Source organism: Lipotes vexillifer, unplaced genomic scaffold (genome assembly GCF_000442215.2).
Source record: "Lipotes vexillifer unplaced genomic scaffold, Lipotes_vexillifer_v1.1 scaffold75, whole genome shotgun sequence".
NCBI lineage: Eukaryota > Metazoa > Chordata > Mammalia > Artiodactyla > Lipotidae > Lipotes > Lipotes vexillifer.
The window spans coordinates 958,327-980,550 of NW_006771517.1; the positions used below are offsets into that span (position 1 = coordinate 958,327).

At 50.0% G+C, this 22,224-nt stretch overlaps 1 protein-coding gene across 1 annotated transcript in view; it reads right to left on the reverse strand.

The window, feature by feature from the left end:
* BPIFB4 (BPI fold containing family B member 4) overlaps positions 1–21,096 on the reverse strand; it is a 22,786-nt gene extending 1,690 nt beyond the window's left edge. The window contains 16 exon segments of the mRNA XM_007446837.1: positions 1,957–2,033; positions 3,966–4,029; positions 4,358–4,400; positions 6,307–6,374; positions 6,961–7,131; positions 9,618–9,671; positions 11,089–11,174; positions 11,177–11,285; positions 12,837–12,928; positions 13,922–13,982; positions 14,425–14,488; positions 17,195–17,338; positions 18,090–18,194; positions 19,149–19,668; positions 19,960–20,022; positions 20,991–21,096. Coding sequence (XP_007446899.1) covers positions 1,957–2,033; positions 3,966–4,029; positions 4,358–4,400; positions 6,307–6,374; positions 6,961–7,131; positions 9,618–9,671; positions 11,089–11,174; positions 11,177–11,285; positions 12,837–12,928; positions 13,922–13,982; positions 14,425–14,488; positions 17,195–17,338; positions 18,090–18,194; positions 19,149–19,668; positions 19,960–20,022; positions 20,991–21,096 — 1,827 coding nt within the window.
* Between the last annotated feature and the right edge of the window lie 1,128 nt (positions 21,097–22,224).

Consider the following 22,224-nt stretch of genomic DNA (forward strand, 5'->3'; position numbering starts at 1 on the left):
CCCGGTCTGGGAAGATCCCACATGCCGCGGAGCGGCTGGGCCCGTGAGCCATGGCCGCTGAGCCTGCGCGTCCAGAGCCTGTGCTCCGCAACGGGAGAGGCCACAACAGTGAGAGGCCCCCATACCGCAAAAAATAATAATAATAATAATAAATAAATAAAATAAAATAATATGTATTTTGATGTGAAATATTGAAACATGATTATTCAGGAGAGAAAGACTCATCCCCACTAATTTCAAAAATCCCCTCAGGTTGGGTACAGCCCTGGTTGAGAACCACTGGTTTGAGCTACCTCTATTATTTCAGTGCAAATCCTACCTCTCACTAGCTGAGTGACCTTGGGCAAATGGCCTACCCTCTCTGATACTCAGGACCTTCACCTATGATGTTACGGCAAACATCAGCCAGAGCCCTAGTAAGGCCCAAATGCATACAAAACAGGGCAGGGGGCACTGCACATGCTCAGTAAATGGTAGAAATGATGATGGTGCTGCTGCTGCTGCTGATAAATTTGTGCCAATCCTGTTCATATTTCCTAAACTATTTTTCAAAGTGAATGATAACAGTTAACACTAGAATGCTGTATCTCATTTAATCTGTCACCATAAATTCCAAGAGGTGGGTAGTGTTGTTCCCCATTTTCAGATGAGTAAACTGAGGCTCAGAGAGATGCTGAGGTCATGCAGGAGCTCAAGAGAAGGGACCAGGACCGGTACCCGAGGACTGTCCCACAGCCTGCATCTGACCGCTGCCCACACTGCCCATCCAAGGTCTCTGCCACTTCCCTTGACTGCTCCCCTAAGGTGGTGGGGGGCTGTCCCTGGGCCAAGGCCCAAGCCTAGCATGAGTGTGAGGAGCTGGGCTCTCTGCACACGGCTGGTGGCTATGCAAATAGGTGCCACCTTTTGGAAAAGAAATTGTCAATCTGGGGCAAAGGCCCATTCACTCTGCTTCCGGGAGTATGTTCTAAGGAAGTAAATCCCGAGGCCAGAAACAGTTCTGTCCACCAGGATTTACACTGGAGCCTTTTTTATTACAATGATGACACTGATAACGATGGACACTTCTAGAATGCTTACTATGTGCCAGGGGCTGTATAAGGCACCTATATGCAGAATCTCCTTTTAACCTAAATGCAGTCCTATAGGTAGGTACTATGATTAGCCCCTTTCTATAGAGGAGAAAACTGAGGCCCAGGGTTACTCAGCTGGAAACTGACAGAGTCAGGATTTGAACCCAGGCCACTGGGCACCAGCACCCTTATTCTTTAACTCCAATGCTCTACTGACTGACCCCCTGATCAAGTAATGTTTAAAAATAAGACTCAAGAAAGATTGGAATGAAAAACAGCAAAATGTTCTAAGTGGTAATTTCTGGGTTGCAAATACATCAAGGAGGATAAACACGTGTTTGATTAATCTTTTCTGTATTTTCCAAATTTCAGATACTGAGCACTTGTGTTTTTTGTAGTGGTAGTACACCCCCTTCATGGCACCAGCCATGATTATAATTAGCGACTATTTCAGGAATATTTACCCAAAGGCCCATCTCCCCAGTGGTTGGGGAAGTTTTGCAAGGGCCAGGATTGTGCGTGCTTTTGTTCACTGCTGTATCCCCAGCCCCTTGGGAGTTGTCTGGCACACAGTAGGTGCTCAATAAAAGTTTTTTCTGATGAACTATGTCACACTTCCACTTTGGGCAAGCCCCTTACTGCTCTGAGCCTCAGTATTCCCATCTGTGAGATGGGGGCAATGACATCTGTCTTGAGGACTAAATGAGAGCATGGATGTGAGAAGCTTCATTTAAGGCTCTTTAGCAGCTTTGTTTCTTGTTCGCTCAGCCCCATTCTTTGAAGGAAGAGCCCCCTGTTACCCCACCCTTCCCTTCCCTTCTCTTTCTCCTCCCAATTCCTAGGTGTGGAGGGGAAAGCAGAACAGAGCTCTATCTCCCCTTACCTCCAGGATGTCAATGTCTGCATTGCTGAAGTCAATGTTGAGGATTCTGGGGAGAGGGAGGCCAGAGCCCAGCACGGCTGCAGGGAAAGAATGATTGGGCATAGTCAGCATGGCGGCAGCCTTTCAGAAGCCACCAGTGTTTTCAAGAAGACTAACCATGTCTTTCATGCCTCTGGACCTTTGTCCTTGCATGTCCTCGTGCCAGGAGAACACTGCCTCACCCTCGCCTGCCTGCTGAGTTCTGAGCCTTCCCTGAGACTCTGTTTGGATGTCACCTCTGTGACCCTTCCTCCACCCCAGACCAAGCAACTCTGGGCCCCTGCCACTCTTCCTGAACAGCTCCATTCCAGAAATCACAAAATATTAAACCTCTGTTTCCACATCTGTCACCTCCACCGGATTGTGAGTTTCTTCGGGCAAGGACTGTGTCCCCAGCATCACCCAGCCCTGGGCCAGGCACAGAGGAGGAGACAGATATTTGCTGAATGAAGGTGTGGAAGGATGCACATGGGACCCCAACAAGTGACCGCCATGGGATGTACTGTTTGGTTTAGATCATCAGAGCCTAAGCTGACCCACTGATTAACATTCCAAGAAGGAAGGAAGAAAGGAAATGAGGAAGGGAGCAGGAAAGGGCAGGTGGGGGAAATAGGATGGACAGAGGTTGAACAGACTCCCTGACTCCAGCAGGATTTTTCAGAGAGCTAAGAACATTGTGAATCTACCCCAGAGGAACCTATTCAGTATTTCCCAAACTTGCCTGACCATGGAACGCTTTTCGCAGAGTATCTTGTGGGACTAGTTTTCTATGGAACCCTCTTTGGGAATCATGGATCTAACCCACTCTCTCACTTTTGAGAATGGTAAATCGCACTGTAGTGAGATTGAGGGACTTGCTGCCAGGTTCACAGCGCCTCTGCCAGGATGAGTGTCTCCATCTCTTGGCTTCCAGGTCAGCCCAGCCTGGCCAGCTCCTGAGAGCATTCTCTCCTGCCAGGGAATGAGCATGCGCCTGGTGACCAGCACTTCCCTGTGATTCAGATTCAGCCTCCTCTGGTGACAGTTCCCAGAATAAGGGTTTGTTTGACACCCAGAGCTCTCCAAAAGAACCCGGCTGGTACAGCTGATGCTGCCCCTCTTCATCCTCTCTTCCAAGAAGCGCAAGTGGGGAGAGAGAGGTTGGGGTGCAGTAGCATGAGGGTTGGGGAGCTTACTGATGGGGAAGCTGTCCCAGCCTCCAGCGGCCCCAGACTCCAACAAGGAGCCGCAGAGAGGAGGCACCACTCTCAATCTGTTCTACTTATAAATTTGGGTAAGAAAACTCTCTAACTGACAATGTGACTGCCTAGGGGGCAGATTCTGGGTTGGGAGGTTAGGGATCCTGGCAAAAGCAACTTTAGCTTTGTACTGATTGAACTTTTTACAATAATAATGTATGCACGTGGTCCCTATGAAAGGAAAAATAAATACACAATTAAAAATAAGTCAGGAACACAGCCATGTGAATATATTTAACTTAAAAATGGCTAAGAAGGTAAATTTTATGTTATGTGTATTTTACAACTAAAAAGAAACACTTCAAAAAATAAATCTGGAAACATCTTGAACTGTATGCTAAAAAACAGAGAAAGAAGAGTTTAGAAGGAAACATACCCAGATGTTGGCATTAATTGTCCCTGGGAGGTGAGATTTTCTTTCCTAGACTCTTCTGGACTCTCTAAAATGTACACACATACAATTTTCATATATAATCAGAAGTTTACATAGATAATCAGAAACTCAGCCAAATAAGGGCGGAGGGAAGAATACAGCAAAAGCGGCAAATAAAGAAGTTGATGGACTCTTGGGGCAACATTTACTTTCAGAGGCTGAAATAAATAAGCTTAGAGTGAAGTTCTCAGAAATACTATTGAGGTGGAACAGCTGTGCATCAAATATGCCCAACAAACCAGTAGCCACCCGGTCCCCAAGTCACACGCCCCCAGGGAGGCCCGGGCACCTGCTCTCACCATTCATCGCGGGCATGACAGCCAGGTCAAAAATCTTCCCGACCAGCACCTCCAAGAGGCCAACCTGCAGAGGAAGAACAAAAAGGCAGTGGTTCGCTCAGATCCGAAGGGATACTTGAGGCCTCCCTGTGGCCGGAAGGGAAGCCGCAGAGCTGCCCCTGGGAGAACCTCGGAGGGGGCAGTCAGAGCCCCTGTGATTCCAGAACCCCCAAGCTGGTAGCCCCGAAGCGCACCTGGTCAGCCAGCTCCCTGTACAGTTGGGAAGCAGAGGCCCAGAATGGGGCAAGTGCTGGTCCAAGGCTTATGGTGAGGCAGGGGCCGAGGGAAGCCCAGCCAGCCTCACAGGGATGCTATTCCTAGATCTCACTCTGGGGCCTGAGCTTGGTACTTACATCAAAATTGCCCACATTTGAGGTTCTGAGGTTGAGCCTGGTCCTGCAGATAAAGAAAACAGCTCATTAGAAGTAGCGATTGCCTGAGAATCATAAGGGGCTCGCATTTCAAGAAACTGCCAGAAGCCTCTCCACCAACATCCTCACAGAGATCTCTTTCAGTCTGGGGGAGGTAATAAGAACAAGTCTGTGGTCTCCACGTGGGGAGCACTAACTATGTACCAGACACGATGCCATATGCATAAGGCTCACACCACAGCTGTGTGTCCTTGGCAAAGTGCCTCAGTTTCCTGCTCTGCAGAGTGGGTGGCTGCAACGACTAAATGAGATAATTCAAGTAAAGCCCTTAGAATCACAGCTGGTACCCAGTGAGTGCCGTGCACGTGAGCATCGCTACTACCTCGTGTGATCCTTCAGGAGCCCCGTGGAGGAGGAAGCTGAGGCTCCCAGGGCCTCCCAGGGCCAGGGCCACAGGGCTGGGGAGAGGGCACCCCAGTCTCGCATCCAGAGCTGCACTCATCGCTGCTGTGCTGTCCTGAGCAGGGAGGCCCAAGGCCTGGGTTTGAGGTCTTTCTCTGCACCGTGAGAGCCTCAGTCTCGCTGCACCTGAATCTCACTTGCAAACCGACAGTCCCACCCAAGAGGCCAGACCAGACCCGCCCACAGGGCAGAGAGACATTGGAGCCACTGGCGTCCAGAGTGAGAGAAACAAATGAGGCTTCTCAGGAGAGAAGACTCTGTTTTGGAAAGCTGGATTCCTTCCCGACTTCCACTCCCATCCCTCCTTCTCCCTCGACCACTCCATCCACGACGCCTAAGCTCTTTCCTGCCCCTGGAAGTTTGCCTGCACTGCTCTCGCTGCCGGAAACCCCAGCTCTTCACCTGGCTGCCCCCTTCTCCCCATCCAGGCCTCAGTCTCAGATCTCCTTAGAAACTCCTGAATGGCTCTGATTAGCATCATCTTATGAGTAGCTCTCACTGTTGGGCTTGATAAATATTTGTTGTAAGACGAAAACCTTACAATGAACTAGGCACATGCTGAAAATGTTACATACTCTCTCATTTTTCTTCAAGTGGGACTAATAATAGCCCTTGCTGCCATAGGCTGATGTCAAGAATTAAATGAACGGGAATTTCCTGGCAGTCCAGTGGTTAGGATTCTGAGCTTCCACTGCTGGGGGCCTGCGTTCAGTCCCTGGTTGGGGAACTAAGATCCCACAAGCCACATGGTGCAGCCAAAAAAAAGAATTAAGTGAATACATTGAAGGCTTAGCTCAATGTCTGGCACTTAGAAAGCATCTAATAAATAATAGTTCTTCTTATTATGAGTCCTATGAGGTAGAGACAAAGATGCCCATTTTAAGATGAGAAAACTGAGTTTCAGAGAGGCAATGTTACTTGCCTTACATCACACAGCCAGTCGGTGGTCACGTGAGGAATTGAACCCATACCACTGGCTCCACAGCCTGTGCTTGTAACCATTCGACACAGCTCCAGGTCAGACAGACCCGGGTTGGTTCACAGCCCCTCTCTGTTCTCGTGCTGCAGCCTGGAGTAAGTAAATCCACCTCTCTGAGCCCTAGTTTTCTCCTCTTTAAAACGGGAGAATAACAGCCCTAACTCTGCAGGGCTAAACCAGATAAGACATCAAAGTACCCAGTGCAGAGCTTAGCACATCGTCACCAGCAGCAGCATCATTATTGTCCACGCTGTTGTCAGCAGTAGGTCCTTCTGTGAAGCTCACGGCTCCACTCACTCTACCCGGCTCACGCCAGTGATCTTGGCAATCAAGGCCCATTTTCCCCCGTGTGGCCCCTTGGATTTACCCTGGCAGCCATGCCCGGAGACCTCTAAGCCCTCCCTGGTCCCTCAGTGAACTGGCACCAGACACAAGAGCACCAAAGAGACCTTTCTGAGGAGCAGGAGACCGCAGCAGCAAACCCCCTTACTTGTCCAGCTTGGTGTCAATCATGAGCTTGTCATTCTCCACGGAAAACATGGCCGAGAGTTCTGTGTCCTGGAGGAAAGGGAAGGTGAGTGGAACATCACTGCTGTTATATGCTGGTTGTTGCTTGCTGGGGGCTCACTGGGAGACCCCCAGTAACGCAAACCATATGATGGATTTTCCCCGCCTCCGGAGGGAAGGAGTTGGGAATCACAAATTGTCTGCATTAACTGTCGTTCACAAGTAAGTCATGGCAAGGGCTGGCGAACATTCCTCAGAACGACAGCTGTCACAGGAAGCCGACGATTGGCATGGGAGGTGTTTATCAACTTTCTCTGAGCTGTCTCAGAGGAGGTGGGGATCGCCTGCAGCCTAGGAGGCCTGCTTCAGATCAGCCATTACAGATGGGATTGGGCATCATCACTGTCAATCATAACTGCCCCGCCCCCACTGCCCCACCAAGGAGAGGGCATAAAAGGTCCAAATTCATCTGCCTTTCCAAGTAGAAGCCTTATTGTAAGAAGATCCCTCTTTGCTTCCCTGCCCTCCAGATCATCTGGCCCCCAAACTGGACTTGTAGTCACTGTGGTGGGGACCATGGGGATTTGTAGGTGTCTGCAGACTCCCCGAGACCACGTGACCACTCAGCCCCACTCACCACATCGATGAGGCAGATGTTGGTCTCAGCATCATTGGGCTGGGAGACCATGACCATGGAGGTAGCAAACACCTTCACCAGCGCCTGGTCCTTCTGCAGCATCACTGAAGGTGGGTTTGGCACCTGGATCCTGATGGTGAGGGAGCAGGACTCGGGGTACTGCTGGAACACCTGTGGGCAGACACTGGGTGAGGTGAGCGGGGCCCTCGGTGATGGGCAGGCTCAGGGGGTCATCAGTCAACCTCTAAACACATAGCACAAGGTTTCACACTGGATACCTTCAGACCCAACAATATTGCTCGAGTCCTACAAACCATATGCAAAGCCTCCAACCACTGTGCGGTTTCGACAGGGGCTGCCTTCTCCGAGCCTCTCACACAGAGTTATCATGAGAATTCAATGTGATCATGACAGCAAAGCTTTGAACTCAATGCCTGACCCTCAGAAATGTTCAAAACCTGGTCCTTAGGGAGAGGGGGCAGGGGGGATGGGCACCGAGGCCAGTGCTGGGCATTCATTTCATTGATCCTTCACAGGGTAATTTTTTCTCCATGTTACAGATGAGAAAACTGAGACTCAGAGGGTAACATCAAGCGAATTATCCAAGGTCAAAGGAGAGTTGAGATTCCAGGCCAGGTCTGTGTCACTCAGAAACCCAGGACCTCTCTCCCCTCTCACTGACTCTCTCGCCCCACCTGGAATGAGAAAGTCCACAATTCGGGGTGCCTCACCGTGAAATTCCCAGAGCAAGGCACAGCCTGCCCCACCCGCCTGGATTTGCTGGGGTCTCCGGAGACCCACGGCGGGAGGGATCTGAGCCCGTTGGCTGCAAAATTGATTCCTCCAAAGCTGATTGGCTAAAGGGACAATTCATCAAATGACCAGCTTCCCATATTTGCTAAATAACTGATTTACCAAAAAATTTATTTTAAGGAGCACTTTTCTTGAATATTTTAAATGAGCATAAGTATGTGGGAAAAACCACAAAGTTACTTTGAAAAGAAACTAATTTAAACATAAACTTTTATATTTGCAGTGCAGCAGTGTGGGTCCTGGTCCTAAGAAGACATTCATTTTCTTGAACACATTCAAGGTGAAACTCTTCTGGACAAGCTCTTGGTCTAATGGCAAATCTAGCAAATTCAGCCAACTGACCACTCAGTGGACTCATCTTTTGGCAAATCGGCTTCCAGCAAATCAATGATTTGGTGCACTGGCTTTTCACAAAAGGATTTTCAGAATACTTCCTCAAAGGGGCCTGGTGTCTCAACCACCTCCGCCCCAACATGCAGAATCTCCAAGAATTAGCAGCACTGTCTTCACAGGGACCCTGAAAGGTCACCTTGAACTCTCTCCCCGCAGCAGTAGGGGACCCAGGATGCCCTCATAGCTCTCGTCAGGCATCTCCAGGTGACTCCAGGAGACATTCCTCTGTGTCTAGCCTGAGCCCCCCTGCTGCAGACCCAGCTCCACATGAAGCCCTGCGTCCCTGCTTTGGCCACATTGTGTGACCGCTCTGAGCCTATTTCCCCATCTGTAAACTAGCCCCGCGGATGGGGGGGATGATTAAAACCAAATGAAACAGTAGATTCTTAAAAACTTTCATGAACCGTAAAGTGCAGTGCACATAAGAAGTGGTCCAATAGATATAAGATCCAGCTGACTGAGGGGTCCACTTGCCTCCTGGAGAGGCCACTATTTATGGCGTTAGTAATGGTGCCCTGCCATTCGGCTTTCAACCACATGAGGGTGATAGTGACCACTTGTGGAATTTGATCTCCTTTCCTGCCTCCTTTGAATTCCACCCAGAACCAGATGGGACAGGTAGAAAGGAGATGAAAAATGTCTAAAATGGCTGTAAAGTACCGCAATCCTTTGCATCTGTATAACACTACATAAGAAGTTCCTTGGTGCCAGGTGCAGCGTAGCAGGCCTGGGACCAGAGCTGGGATGAGAACTGGGATGAGAAAGGCCTTTTTTTTTAAAAAAAGAAATAGTTATTAGTAACAAGAACAATCATAGATAACATTTATCAAACGCCTACTCTGGGCCTAGGTTCAAATCCCAGGTCTGCAGCCACGCTGTGAGGTGGGCTTTGTTGCTCCTGTTTTCCAGATGAGAAAACTGAGGCTCAGAGATAAGTCACTTGCCTAAGGGAGTATGGTTGGGATGTGCTGAGTTGGAATTCAAATTCATGTCTATCTGCTCCAAAGATCTGGCCCTTTCCCTCTAGGCCTCCGTGCACCTACATGTGCCCCATGTCAGCATCTTTATGTGCATTATTTCCTTCATCTCCTTTATCCTCCTGGATGAAACTGCAAAAGGTATTAGCATCCTTTTCTGACAGATGAGGAAACTTAGGCTCAGAGATGTTAAGACTCTTGCCCAAAGACACACAGCGAGGAAGTGACCAGGCTGGGATTAGACCTGGGTAGGCCAGTCCACTGCTAGAGCTCAGGTTCTTTCCATCTCAGCCCTCTGTGCCGCGCCCCTTCACAGGGGTCCAGCGTCCAAGCTTTTGTCACTGCACTCCCGGGGGGCGGGGCGGGGGTAGAGCACCTCACCCTAGTACTGAGTGTCTTCCCTTCGCACCCAGCTCCTGGGACAGCTAGAGGGAGCATGAGGCTGAGACAAGGGTAGGCACCAGCCTTACGTACCTTGGGAATCAGGGCTCCCAGTGTAGACGTGGTGAGTGGAGGAATCTCTTCAAACTGCAGGGAAAGAAGAAGGGACAGACAGGAGCTGCTAACACACTGTGTTAAACTCCTGCACCCTCTCAGACAACAAGTGGGGGCATCTCCTCCCCCTTAAAGGCCTCTTGGGAGGCTCTGCCTGTCCAACAGTGGCCACCATGCAGCCATGGTAGCTGTTTTGTGGTTAAGTGGATGGGGGCGGCCGCTGAAGCTTACCACAGAGAGGACTTTTCAGGGCAGGAGGCAAGACCTGAATCTTGTCCTCTAAAAATGTGATTCTTTATTAAAACAAGGTGAGCATCAGCGTGTCCATGTGCAAAACCCAGAGTCCACTAAGTGCATGATTCTGCCATATCCCTGAACTACCTGTACTATTATTTACTTAATATCTTCTTTAAACGAGTTTACTTTTTAAAATATCGAATACTAAAAAATGGAAAGCCAGTACCACTTGACAGAAGGAGATGACAGGTGTAAAACTAAATGCGATAAAAACAAAACAATGACATTACATTCTGCATGGATACCATTGTCTTTGGGGGACTTTGGGTGTGAGTGCTATTCTCTCTCAATTAAAAGAGGACACCTTAAAGTTTAAGAGAGGATTACATTATACTGGCACCAAATGGAGACTTTTCGCTTGATAGAATCGAGGTTGACATAATGTATATGATTTTTTTTTTGAGAACATCTTGTTCTCATGAGATACACACTGAAGTTTATGGAGTGACACGTCATCATGTCTCCAAACACGCAAGCTGTTCAACAGCAGATGGATGGATGGATGGATGGATGGATGGATGGATGAGTAGATAGGTGGGTGGGCAGATGGATGGATGGATGGATGGATGAATGGATGAGTAGAGAGGTGGGTGGGCAGATGGATGGATGGATGGAAATGAAGCAAATGTGACAAGATATTAACTGGTGAATCTAGGTGAAGGATATTATGGCATTAATTGTACTATTTTGCAGCTTTTATGAAGGCTTGAAGTTTTTTGAAAGAAAAGATTTGGAGAGAAAATGACTCTGGAACATACCTAAAGGTGGTATTTTATTCTTATGTATCTTTTAGTTACATAGTATCAATGTTTACCAAGTAAAAGGATTCTAAATATTTATATTGAGTTACAGATATATGGATTTAAATCATGTTTTTTTTAAAAAAGGATGGGAATAAAATAGAATTGGGTAGGGAGCAACTTTTTGATGTTGTTTAGTGTCATGTCTGTGAATCACCTAAAACCCTCCCAGGCACCACACTTTAGTAAACACTGACATAATCGATACACATTCTGAACTGGAGATAAGTCAAGGGGTGGACCGTCTACAGTTTTTGCTTTAAAGCCATTTCCCCAAGGCCCTGGGGACTAGAGAGGATCAACAGTGGGCTGTTTGCTGCCCGGCCCACCTCACCCCGAGGGCTGTGACTCACCATGCCGTCGGTGATGCCAATATCCAGCGCCCCTTGCTTCTGCAGGAGAGTCAGCACTGGGCCCAGAAGGTTGGCAGGAATGGCCGGTTGGTGTTGTCGCCCGTGGGGGGCAACTCGGGCGTCTTCTGCCTGGGGGACATGGCCGCCCGGCCCAGGGGACAGTCCATGAGCTCTCTTCCAACCGCCCCAGCCGGAGTCTGGGGAAGCAGAGAGGAAAGGGGTCACAGCAGGGAGAGAAGTGAGGAGTGCGGGAAGGGGGCTGCAGGCTGCGGGGAGGCCCTGCATCCGCGTCCAGGAAGCCTTCCTTGGTTAAACCCACTGGGTCTGAGTGACTTTTTCATTTGTGGCCCTCACAAATTCAGTTTGTGATGGAATAGCATCTCTTGCAGTTCCCGCTTTATGACCCCTTATAATTAAGTCGTGGTACAGCGCCAGGTATCTGAAATATGCCATAGATTCTGCCCCACCCCGCCCTCCCAGCCCTGCTCTAACAAGGTAGCAAGTTAATGCACCTGCACAATACACACTGGAGTATCTAAAGACCAGACTACTTTCCGTAGCCTACAAGGCATTGTGCGGTTTGCCCCATCTAGAGCCACACTGCCCTTCACCCACCCTTCCGCAGGGCAGCCACCAGGGTCTTTTCCATCCCTGCCTCCACCTCAGCACCTTCCCACCCGCCGTTCCCTCCCCCACACTCTTCTTTCGTTACATTCTGCTCATCTGGCTGGTCTCAGCTCAAGTGTCACGTCCTGCAGGAAGCCCTCTGTGACCTCCCCGGGCGAATCATACCCCCTGCTTTAGGCTCTGATAGCCTCGGACCCTCCTTCACAGAGCTCATGGTCTCTAATTGTTTGAGGGATTCTTGGATGGCCTATGCGCTCCAGTCGATGGCCGTCTCCATCAAGTCAGAGATCTTGTCGTGCTCATCACTGAACCTCTAGCCCCAGCCCAGAGCCTGGCACACAGCAGGTAACTGATAAACGTCTCTTGAATAACTATGTGTTCATGGATATGCTCGGTGTGCACAGGTGTGCTGTGTCTGTGAGAGCACGGTGTGCGCTCTAGCTCTGCGTCTGACGGGCGAAGCGAGGAGGCGCTCAGGTTTGCGCAGCCCAGGGGAAGTACACCTGTGCGTGCGACTGTGCAGTTATGGGTCAGATTCAGCAGCGTGCTTGAGCCAGCTCACACCAGCTCATCAGAGCCAATTCCAGGCACCTCTTCCCAACACCATGTTTAGGCCAGGGAGGGAGTACTCATACCATGGAAATCAGCAAACACTACAAATTAGGGACTTTAAAAAAAAAAAATCATGAAGAGTGGTTAATGCTTACCAGCACACGATTAGCCAGATTCACTCCTCCAGCAAACCCAAGCCCTAGCAGCAGCTCTCATAGCTAGAAGCCAGATTGCCTGGTTCAGAACCCAGGTTCACATTTACTAGTTGTGTGATCTTTGGCAAGTGGCTTAACCTCTCTGTGCCTCAGTTTCCTCAATAAGAGTGCCTACCTCATATGGTTAATCTACATAAAGCACTAGGAATGTGCCTGGCACACAGTAAGCACTCGGTAAGTGTTTGCTATGATTGTGTTTCCCAGCATGGCTCCTAGAAGGTCTTCATCTAAGCAGAAAAGGGTTCTGTTCAAATGCTGCTTCCCAGGCATTCAGCAGCAGCCCTGGGGGGCTCTCACTCTTACCTCTGCCTATGGGGAGAGGGCCACCTCCCCTGCCCGAGCCCAGGCACTCACATTGAGGTCCAGCTCCAGGAATTCCCCAGTCACGAGCGGGAGGCTGGAGAAGGTGTACTGGACACTTCCCAATATTCCCAGAGGAATCAGAGCTGCAGGCAAAAGTGGGGGTCACAGGAAGATCCCCCTCACCCACCCAGACACCCTCCTTGTGCCCTGAGTGGAGCGGGGCAGCAAGGTTTCAGCTCCAGACACCATGGAAAGAGCAAGGATTCTGTGCAAAAATCCCACCTCTGCCTCTTCCTTGCTGTGTGATCTCCGTCAAGACACTGCACCTCTCTGAATCTCCATTTCCTCCTCCGTAAAATAGGCTTAATAGAATTCCTTGGACTATATTGGGGAGCCAATGAGATTCTGCATATTGATAAGCTTTGTAAGCTGTGAAGTGCTGTACACCAGCTAAGAAGTTTTAGGGCTCCACAACGTGGCGCTTAATTGAATCTGGCATTTCCCTGACTGCTTGTGATGGACAGCCCGACCTCCTGGGCTCTTCTGGCCCTGTACGGCTGTAGAGACTGTGCACTGCATAACTGATGCTACCATTATGCTGTGGTCTATCTGGAAGGAGGTCCCTGGAATCATGGAGTGAACAACCTGGACAACCACGTGGGGCAGGCTTACCTTCACGAATGTTCACTCAGAAATCCTGGATCAAGGGCTAGTGCTGGAGCCTGAGTCTGAGGACCTGGATAGTCTCCACAGCGTCTGTCACTCTCTAATCTATTGCTATTCACTCCAGTCTCTCTGGGGGCTGAAGCCAACTCCCGCATTTTAGAGATGAGGAAATCGGGAAGAGTCTCTCCAAGTCCACACGATGCCCGGGCAGAGCCAGGGCTTGAACTCAGCCAGTCCAGAGCTGTAGCACCCTTGGGTCCAAGTGGGAACCTCCTCCCTCTGGGACTTGGGGGGATGTTTGGGGACAAGAGGAAAGGCCAGGCAGCCCCTCTCCCCTGGCGTCAGCCGCATAGCACTCCACCCCACTGGGCCTTCCTCCCAGACATTGCTGTGTCCCCAGGGCCTTCCGAGGGCTGGCCCAGATCAGGCGCTAGTAGATGGCTGAATGCAGCAAAGTAGGAAGGACTTACAGTTCACGAGACCCAGCTGGTCGTTGACAAGACCCAGTACCACGTCCACGATGGGGCAGAGCTGTAGGGTAGAGAGGGCATGGAGCTCTGGCGACGGTGCAGGAGGTGGAGGAAGGGGTGCACGAACAGTAACAATGACAATAGCTACTGTGTACTGACTGCCTCTCTGTGCACTATGCGGGGGCACTGTCTTCCCCGCAGCCCTATGGGGAAGGCTCTCTCATGATCCCCATTTTACAGATGGGAAAACTGAGACTCAGAGAGGTGATTCAAACCCAGAACTGTGTGAGTCTTGAGCTTCACCTCCTTATCCCTTCACTAATCTGTCCCTCCACATTCCTCAGGGCCCTTCCCAGACCCCCAAGGACACATTCCAGCCCCCTGGCTCCCTCCATCCCTCTGGGTCACCTGCAGGCCTCCAGGGATGGAGGCTGGATGACTGTGGCCCCTCGGTCTGAGGAAAGTCTGTGCCCCCCGCTCCCCGTCCCAGGATGGGTTCTTACCAAGTCCGGGAGGACATTGGCCAGGACTTGGTTTACTAAGTTGTCCACAAGGTTGGGAAGAAGCCTGAGGAGAGAGGAGTGGGACGAGGAGAGGCTCACCAAGCTGTCCACACTCGGGGCCCCTGTCCCGGTGCTGTCTGAGCAGCAGAGCCCTTGAGTGCTGGAAAATTGTTCTGAAGGCTAGAAGGTCAGTGTATACTCACCCTAGACCTGGCTGGACAGGCTGCTCAAGCAAATGGCTTGGCTTTTCATTATTCATTCACTCATCTATTCATTCATTCATTCATTCAAGAAACAAACAAATGCTCCTTGAGCTCTACTATGGGCCTAGCCTAGGCTGTCACATTCCTGTTTTTTAACTGTAAATGGCATTCCCTCCTGCTCATCTGCCCCTCTAACGGGCTGTTTGCTGCAGCTTTGCATAATCTTCCCAAAGGGAAGATGAGTGTATTATTTTATCCAAGCACCTAGCACAGTATCTGGTGCATAGTAGGTGCTCAATAAATGTTTGTGGAGGGGAGGGAAGGAGAAATACTAGTCCACCAGAGAAAATGAGTTCTTGGTGCTGAAAAGATTGGGAAATATGGTCCATTCTACAGACAAGGAAACTAAGGCCCAGAGAATTGAGCCAGAGCAAGTTCTAAGTGCATCACCCAGCTCTAAACTAACTCTCCTAACCAGTTAGTGAAGGGAGGAAAGCGATTACTGATACATAGACAAAACACACAGATGGACGGACAGACAGACTTGTAATACATTTGTTTGTTTCTAATGTATTTGTTTCCCGAGGCCCTGTGGTGATGAGAAAATGAGGGAAACATGGCTATCCTAACACAAAAGTATCACTGACAGCCTGACCCCTTAGATCGGTCCCCCTCTGCCCTGCTGTGCCCCTTCCCCACCCCCAGGTTGTAGCTGATTGTCCAATGCTCTGCAAAGCAAAGCATTTCTTCAGATAAAGCCCGAATTCCATCATTTCCCCCAAGGTTGCTATGTGTTATGGTCTCCTTTTTAAGCGAATTCACCTTAAGGGGATCTTGTCTTGGATGATGAGGGCTGTGAGAATGCACATGCATGTTTATCCGTGTGTGTGCCCGTCCATGTGTGTTGGGGGGATAATTTGAAGTTAATCTATGTATATTCAGGGCACAGACTGCTTTCTCCTGGGAAGTTATCCAACAGACGCATTGGCCCATGTGTGAAAAGATGTATGTAAAAGACTATTCATTATAACCTCATCTGTCAGAGCAGGTTAGACAAACTGCGGTGTTCGACGCCAGGGGACAGGGCAAATCAATAATGGTTCATCAAGACAGTGGAATATTACACAGCTGTAAAAAGGTAAACAAAAGGAAACCATGTTCCATACAGAAAATTCTCCCAATAGATAAATGGTGAGAGAAAAGTGCAAAACAGTGTTTACAGTATGTGCTCATTTGTATTAAAATGAGGGCGGGGAATGAGAATTTACATTCATGTTTGCTTCACTTGTTCAAAGAAATTTGATGGAGAATCAAGAAACAAATAACCATGGTGAGGTCAATGGGAAGGGGGCAGATGGGAGACAGGGAGGGAGGGGGCTGTGCCTTTTTATCATTTTATATTTTGAACCACGTACTACCAGGTATATTTCCTCGTGAAAATGTGAATTAAAAATCTGTGAGGTTTTTTGTGTTTCCCTCCCCCTCCTCTTCTCACCAGAACACCCCTGGGGCTGATTTTCTCTGCCTCCACCTACCCTGGAGCAGAAACAAAGACTCAGAGAAGCCCACATGAATCGGAAATGTGGGGCTCAAGTCACACAATGATTTTCTCTGATCCCACAGTCTAGATAAGATGAGGGCTGGGGGGATTGGGCCAAGAAACTGATAAGACAGGAGGGGAAGGAGTAGGGGGCCTCAAAGAGAGAAGCAGAACAAGCATCTCCCAGGATGAGGGCTGGGGAGTGAAGAGAAAGGGACTCAGCTCTGAGCTGCCCTGATGTGCCCTCATCTAAGACCGTCACCTGGGGGCAGCATACCGGTCAATATACAGACACTTGAAACCACTCTGCACAGAAGGTGCTGACTTGGCCACTTTGTGGGGAGTGTGTAATGGAAAATACTCACCACCTGACCAAGGTCACATTGAACAGAATCAATTGGCAAATTTCCCTGTGAGTTGGAGCACAATGGATGCTAAACCTCTGTTAGACATATTCATAAACCCTTAAAATGTGCCAGATTCTTCACTAAGCTTTTTACATTCATTATCTTAGGGGCTTCCCTGGTGGCGCAGTGGTTGAGAATCTGCCTGCTAATGCAGGGGACACGGGTTCGAGCCCTGGTCTGGGAAGATCCCACATGCCGCGGAGCGGCTGGGCCTGTGAGCCACAACTACTGAGCCTGCACGTCTGGAACCTGTGCTCCGCAGCAAGAGAGGCCGCGATAGTGAGAGGCCCGCGCACCGCGATGAAGAGTGGCCACCCGCTTGCCACAACCAGAGAAAAGCCCTCGCACAGAAACGAAGACCCAACACAGCCAAAAATAAATAAATAAATAAACATTATCTTAATTCCAAAGGGGAAAAGAATCACCCCCATTTCACAGATAAAGAAAGTGGAGCTCAGAGAGGGCAACGGAGTTGCCCAAAAGTCACACAGCAAGCGATAATGAAGCTGAAGAGGTTTGAACCCCAGGCTGCTTCCAGAACCTCTGCTCTTAAATATGGTTTGCCAAAGACAGACCACTCCAGCATCTGCCAAGGCACTCCACAGCCCGCTGGTACTCACCCCCGCAGCAGCTTGACTTTGATACCCCCCGGGAGGGTGTCACATTGCTCCATGACCAGCCGTGGGTAACCCGTGCGGTCCATGGTCAGCTGGACCCTGGCCATGATGTTCACCTCCACTGCGATGTCCAAGAAGCCAATAAGACTGGAGGAGACCATGGGGCCAGAGAGACAATGAGTCAACTCCCAACCACCACCTCACACCTCGGCTTTTGCTCTGGCTTGCCCCGCCATCTACTATGCTGCTGGCTCACGTCTAGGGGTCCCAAACCAGAAGGCTTCCCTGTCCCTCAAGTCATCTGTGAACAATTCTATCTCCCCTTAGTCTATGAGAGCTCCAAAGACTAGGAACAGAGGTCCATAAATGAACTCTATGTGTAAATTCTGGTTTCCAAGGTGACCACCCAATCATCCAGCTTTGTAGGCATGACCTCATCCCATGGGGATAAATTGATGCAAAAGTCCACTGTCTGAGGTTCTCTAACGAACACCACCTACGTGGCAGGCACTGTTCAGCGAGGCCTTTGCTTGCTGTCCCTCGCTGTGGCTGCAGCCACCTGGAAAAGGATATGTCTTATCCCTGCAGGTGAAGACACTACAGCTCAGTGAAATTAGGGGGACTGGCTTGAGGTCACAGATTAAAAGAGAGAGTCAGGATTCGAACCCAGGCAGTCCCCAGACTCCAGCCTTGCAGATCTTAACCACCACACAGACTGCCTTTACTGCTCGTCACTCAGGAGATGACCTGAGCCCAAAGATATAAGCCATGCGTGTGCTGGTGACACCTCAGGTGTTTTAGTCCCCACATTATGGACAAAGATGGGAGATGACCTGCCCAAGATCTCCCAGCTAGGATGTAGCGGGGCAGGGACCCCTCCGGGACCAAGGGCACACACCTTTTCCCGTTGATGGCCACGTGGGTGTACAATCTCAGGTAGACGCCCACACCCGGCAGGAGCCGCACAGACACCTGAGGGAGAGTCAGCTCCACGATGCGCAGCCTGAACAAGACCGAGAGCGGTGAGAGGGCGGCCAGCCCCACTGCCTGCCACGCTGCTCAGCCGGGACCGCCCTCCCTACACCCTCCTCCTCTGCACCCCATTCATTCCTTCAGACTCCAGAAAGACCTGTGGTTTGTGGATAGAACTTGGAAAACACAGAGAAGTTAAAGGCAAATAAAACACCACGACCCATACTCCCACTGCCTGGAGACCCACTGTTTATATTTCCATGTATTTCCTTTGAATTTTTTTTCATGTAAAGATGCTATTCCTTCTGCCTGTCCCTGCCCCTCCTTGCCTGCTTCCCTCCTACACATTCTTTAGATTTCAGCTCCAGGTCCTCTTCCTCCAGGAAGCCTCCCCTGATCTCTCCACTATATACATCCTCACTTCTCCATGAACTTCTTAGCACTGTTGTAATTGTATGATTGTTTCTAGGCTTCTTTATTGATGCCATATACCCCACCAAGCTGCAAGCTCTGTGAGGACATGAGATGTGTCTTGTCTTGGCTCACCATGAGGTTGTGTCCCTAGTACCAATATAGTGCCCCACACATAGTAGGCACTCTAAATATTGGTTGAATTAAATAGTGAATGTGAGGAGGAAGCTGGGTATAGTTGAAATTATAATATGTATGTATGAGCCTTGGGTTTTTTACACCTAGGCTATATTACTATGATGATTCTACAGATGAGGGAACTGAGACTCAGAGAGAGGAAAAGAATGGCCCAGAGTCACACACTAATATAAAAGGTTGAACTGGGACTCAAACACAGGGCTGTCTAACGACAAGACCCCAAATCATACAACTTGGGACTTGAGATGTCCAGTCCTGAGGCCAAGCCCTAAAGTGTACAGATCATCCCTTTTCCAACTCCAGGCCTCTGGGGGTGATCATTCCTGTTTGGAGGTTCATCAGGGAACTTAATAGGGAGAGCCTGGCCCCTCCGTACCCTGTGATGCCCTGCACGGTGCTGAGGATGCCACCCTCGCCGAGTGCTCCCAGGACCCCCCCTCCTCCGAGAGGTCCTCCATCACCAAGGAAACCACCTCCACCGAGCAGGCCACCTTGGCCCGCTAGGATGCCGTTGGCTGCCAGTATGCCTCCAGTGCCCAGCAAACCACCTGGGTCCAGCGCCCCAGTGGCTACACCAGGTGGGATCTCTCCAGGCTGCAGCTCTTGCCGGTGAAGTCTGCCCATGGTCGCCAGCACTTCCGCTGACCTGTACCGCCTGTGGCCCCTCTGGCTGCCATATGCATTCTCAGCGTTGCGGTAGTTGCCCTTCCGGAGGTGTCTGATGCTTCCATCAGATTCAAGCATCTCACCGTAACTGTATTTGCCCCCCAGCTGAGCGGTGGTATCATTGGCCTCAATGTGACCGTACTTGTAATTACTACCAAGCTGGTTGCCATTGGTATACTCTGGGGGTGGTTCTTGGATGTGAAACTCATTGTAGGGAACACCACCGACACCTCGGGGGAATTCAGCACCTCTGTAGTCATCGTAATGGTGTCGGCCACTGCCCAAAAGACCACCACCATCACCCAAGAGACCACCACTGTCACCCAGCAGCCCCCCACCACTGCTACTCCCTCCACCCAAAAGCCCCCCACCATTACCACCCAGGAGGCCTCCATCACTGCTGCTACTGCCACCCAGTAAGCTTCCGCCAACTCCACCCAACAGGTCACCACCCCGGCCACCTCCACCTCCACCAAGCAAGCCCCCCAGGAGAGGCCCACCACCGTCACCACCAGCTTTACCCATGGGCACCTCTCTCAGGGCTGAGCGGAGAGCATCACTTTGCTGCAAGGTGCCAGAGATGGCTGCAGAGAAGCAAAGGTCTCAGTTAGGGGCTCTTCCTCCTCCAGCCCCCAGGCACTGCCTCCCAGCATCGCTCAGCTCTCTGGGCCCCACTTTTCCCACTGGTAAAACGCTGAGGTCGAATGGGAAGACTCCTCCAGACCAACCCAACCCTGACACCCCCGGGACCTCATTAGCTGCTGGCTTTGACCTCTCACACTTTAACTGGATTTCGACAGCATTCAGCCAAACCTGGATAGATTTTCTTCATGATCCTCCCTTCCTGTGCTCCACACTTTACAGCTTAAAAAAACCTACTTCCTTGTGCATTATTCAGTCTGATTCCTGGGAAACAGTCAAGACCAGAATTATTGTCCCCATTTGATGGATAAAGAAATTGAGGTCTGTGACACTTAGGAAATGACCTCATTTTTTATTCTTATGATAGCCTTGGATGGGAATTAGGGCAGGGAATGGGTCCTCATTTGCCAGATGACAAAAGTGAGGCCCCAAGAATTAAGGCAGAATCAATATCAGCTCCCACTTTCGAGGGCTTTCTATGAACCAGGAACTGTGCAGAGTTTTCCAAAGTTCATCTCATTTAATTCTTGAATCAGTTCTCTGAGAAGGGGACCATAATTACACCTTCTTTGCAGATGAGAAAACTGAGGCTCAGAGAACTCAAGTCATGGGCTTAAGGTCACACAGTCAGTATCTGAACCCCAGGAAGGCTGACTCTAGGACCCAAGCTCTTAATCACTGCTTTCTACTGCCTCAAGCATAGAGTCCCCAACATGGTATCCGGCACATAGCAGGTGCTCAGGAGATGGGAGCCAAAAGAAAAAGAGGAAACTAAGGCCCAGAGAAAAGCCACCCATCCATCTGATGTAGAATCTGCCAGTAAGGAAGAGAGTCCTTGGGAACTTCAGAGTTGGCTGGACTTCCCTACCTGCCCCCTGCCACTCCCCACCCACTGCAGGGTTGGACTCACCATTGCTCAGCACGTCTTTGGTAACCCTGAGGACAGTGTTTGTCTCCTGGCGGATGCCACACACAGCCACCACGGACAGAGTAGCCACACACCACCCTGTCCACATGCTGGCACTGCTTCTCTGCCAAGGAGACAGTGGGTCGGTCATATGGCCATGGCTGGGTGTCACCGCACTGGCCAGCAGGTGGAGTTAGCACCCCCCCTCCAACCCACCAAGAGTCACATCAAGACCCTGAGGCCCAGAGACAGGGTAAACGACCCCAGGTCATAGAATGGGGCAGGTCCAGAGTTCTTGATACCACCTTCTGAGTTTTTCAAATTGCAATGAATCTGGAGGCCCAAAGCAGACCCATTAACCAAACTGTCCCATAACATAGATGTTTTATTATCTCCTGAGATGAAAGTTTACAAATGGAGCCTCAGGAAGAGAGAAGCGTAATCGGGATTCCAACCAAAATAGCAAATTAGCAGAAAACAGACTCTGGGGAAATCTACTCATATATTCATCCAACCACCCACCCATCCATCCATCCATCCAACCATTCATCCACTCATCAACTATCCATTCTCCCCCTCTTATTCATCCATCCATCCAACCAACCATCCATCTACCCATCCTCCTTCCCATCTATCCATCATTTATCCATGTTCCAACCGGCCAGCAAGCCAGTCATATGTCCATCCATCTATCTTTCCTTTCTTCCATCTTTCCTTCCATACATCCATCATCCATATATCCTCCCATCAGTCAAACATTCATCTAGCCACACTTGCATGTATCCAGCCAGCCAGCAAATACCTTTTCCCACCTCTTTGGAGGAGGCAGTTCTATACCATGTAGTTAAGATTAAGGGCTCTGGATCAGAGCTATCTGGGTTCTAATCCTTAGGCAAGAGACTTGACCTTTTTGAACTACAGCTTCCTAGTCACCAGCACATCATATCTGGTACATAGCAGACACTCAGTAAACAGTAGTTATTGTTTGGGGACTATTATTTCAGACCCCTAAGAAGTGGGTGTGAATTATTATGAGATTGGAGGGGTGAAGCTTGCATTTGGGGATGAGCAGGTCAACCCCCAGGAAACTTTATTTTGCTGCCTCCATGTCTAGTCCACTTCTCTCACTCCACCAGCCCAGTCTAACTGTTCTCCAGCCTCAGAGAATCAGAACAGGACATGGCCTCCCATCTGGGCCAGACTGTGAAATTTTTGGCTTCAGTCCCACTGATGCACG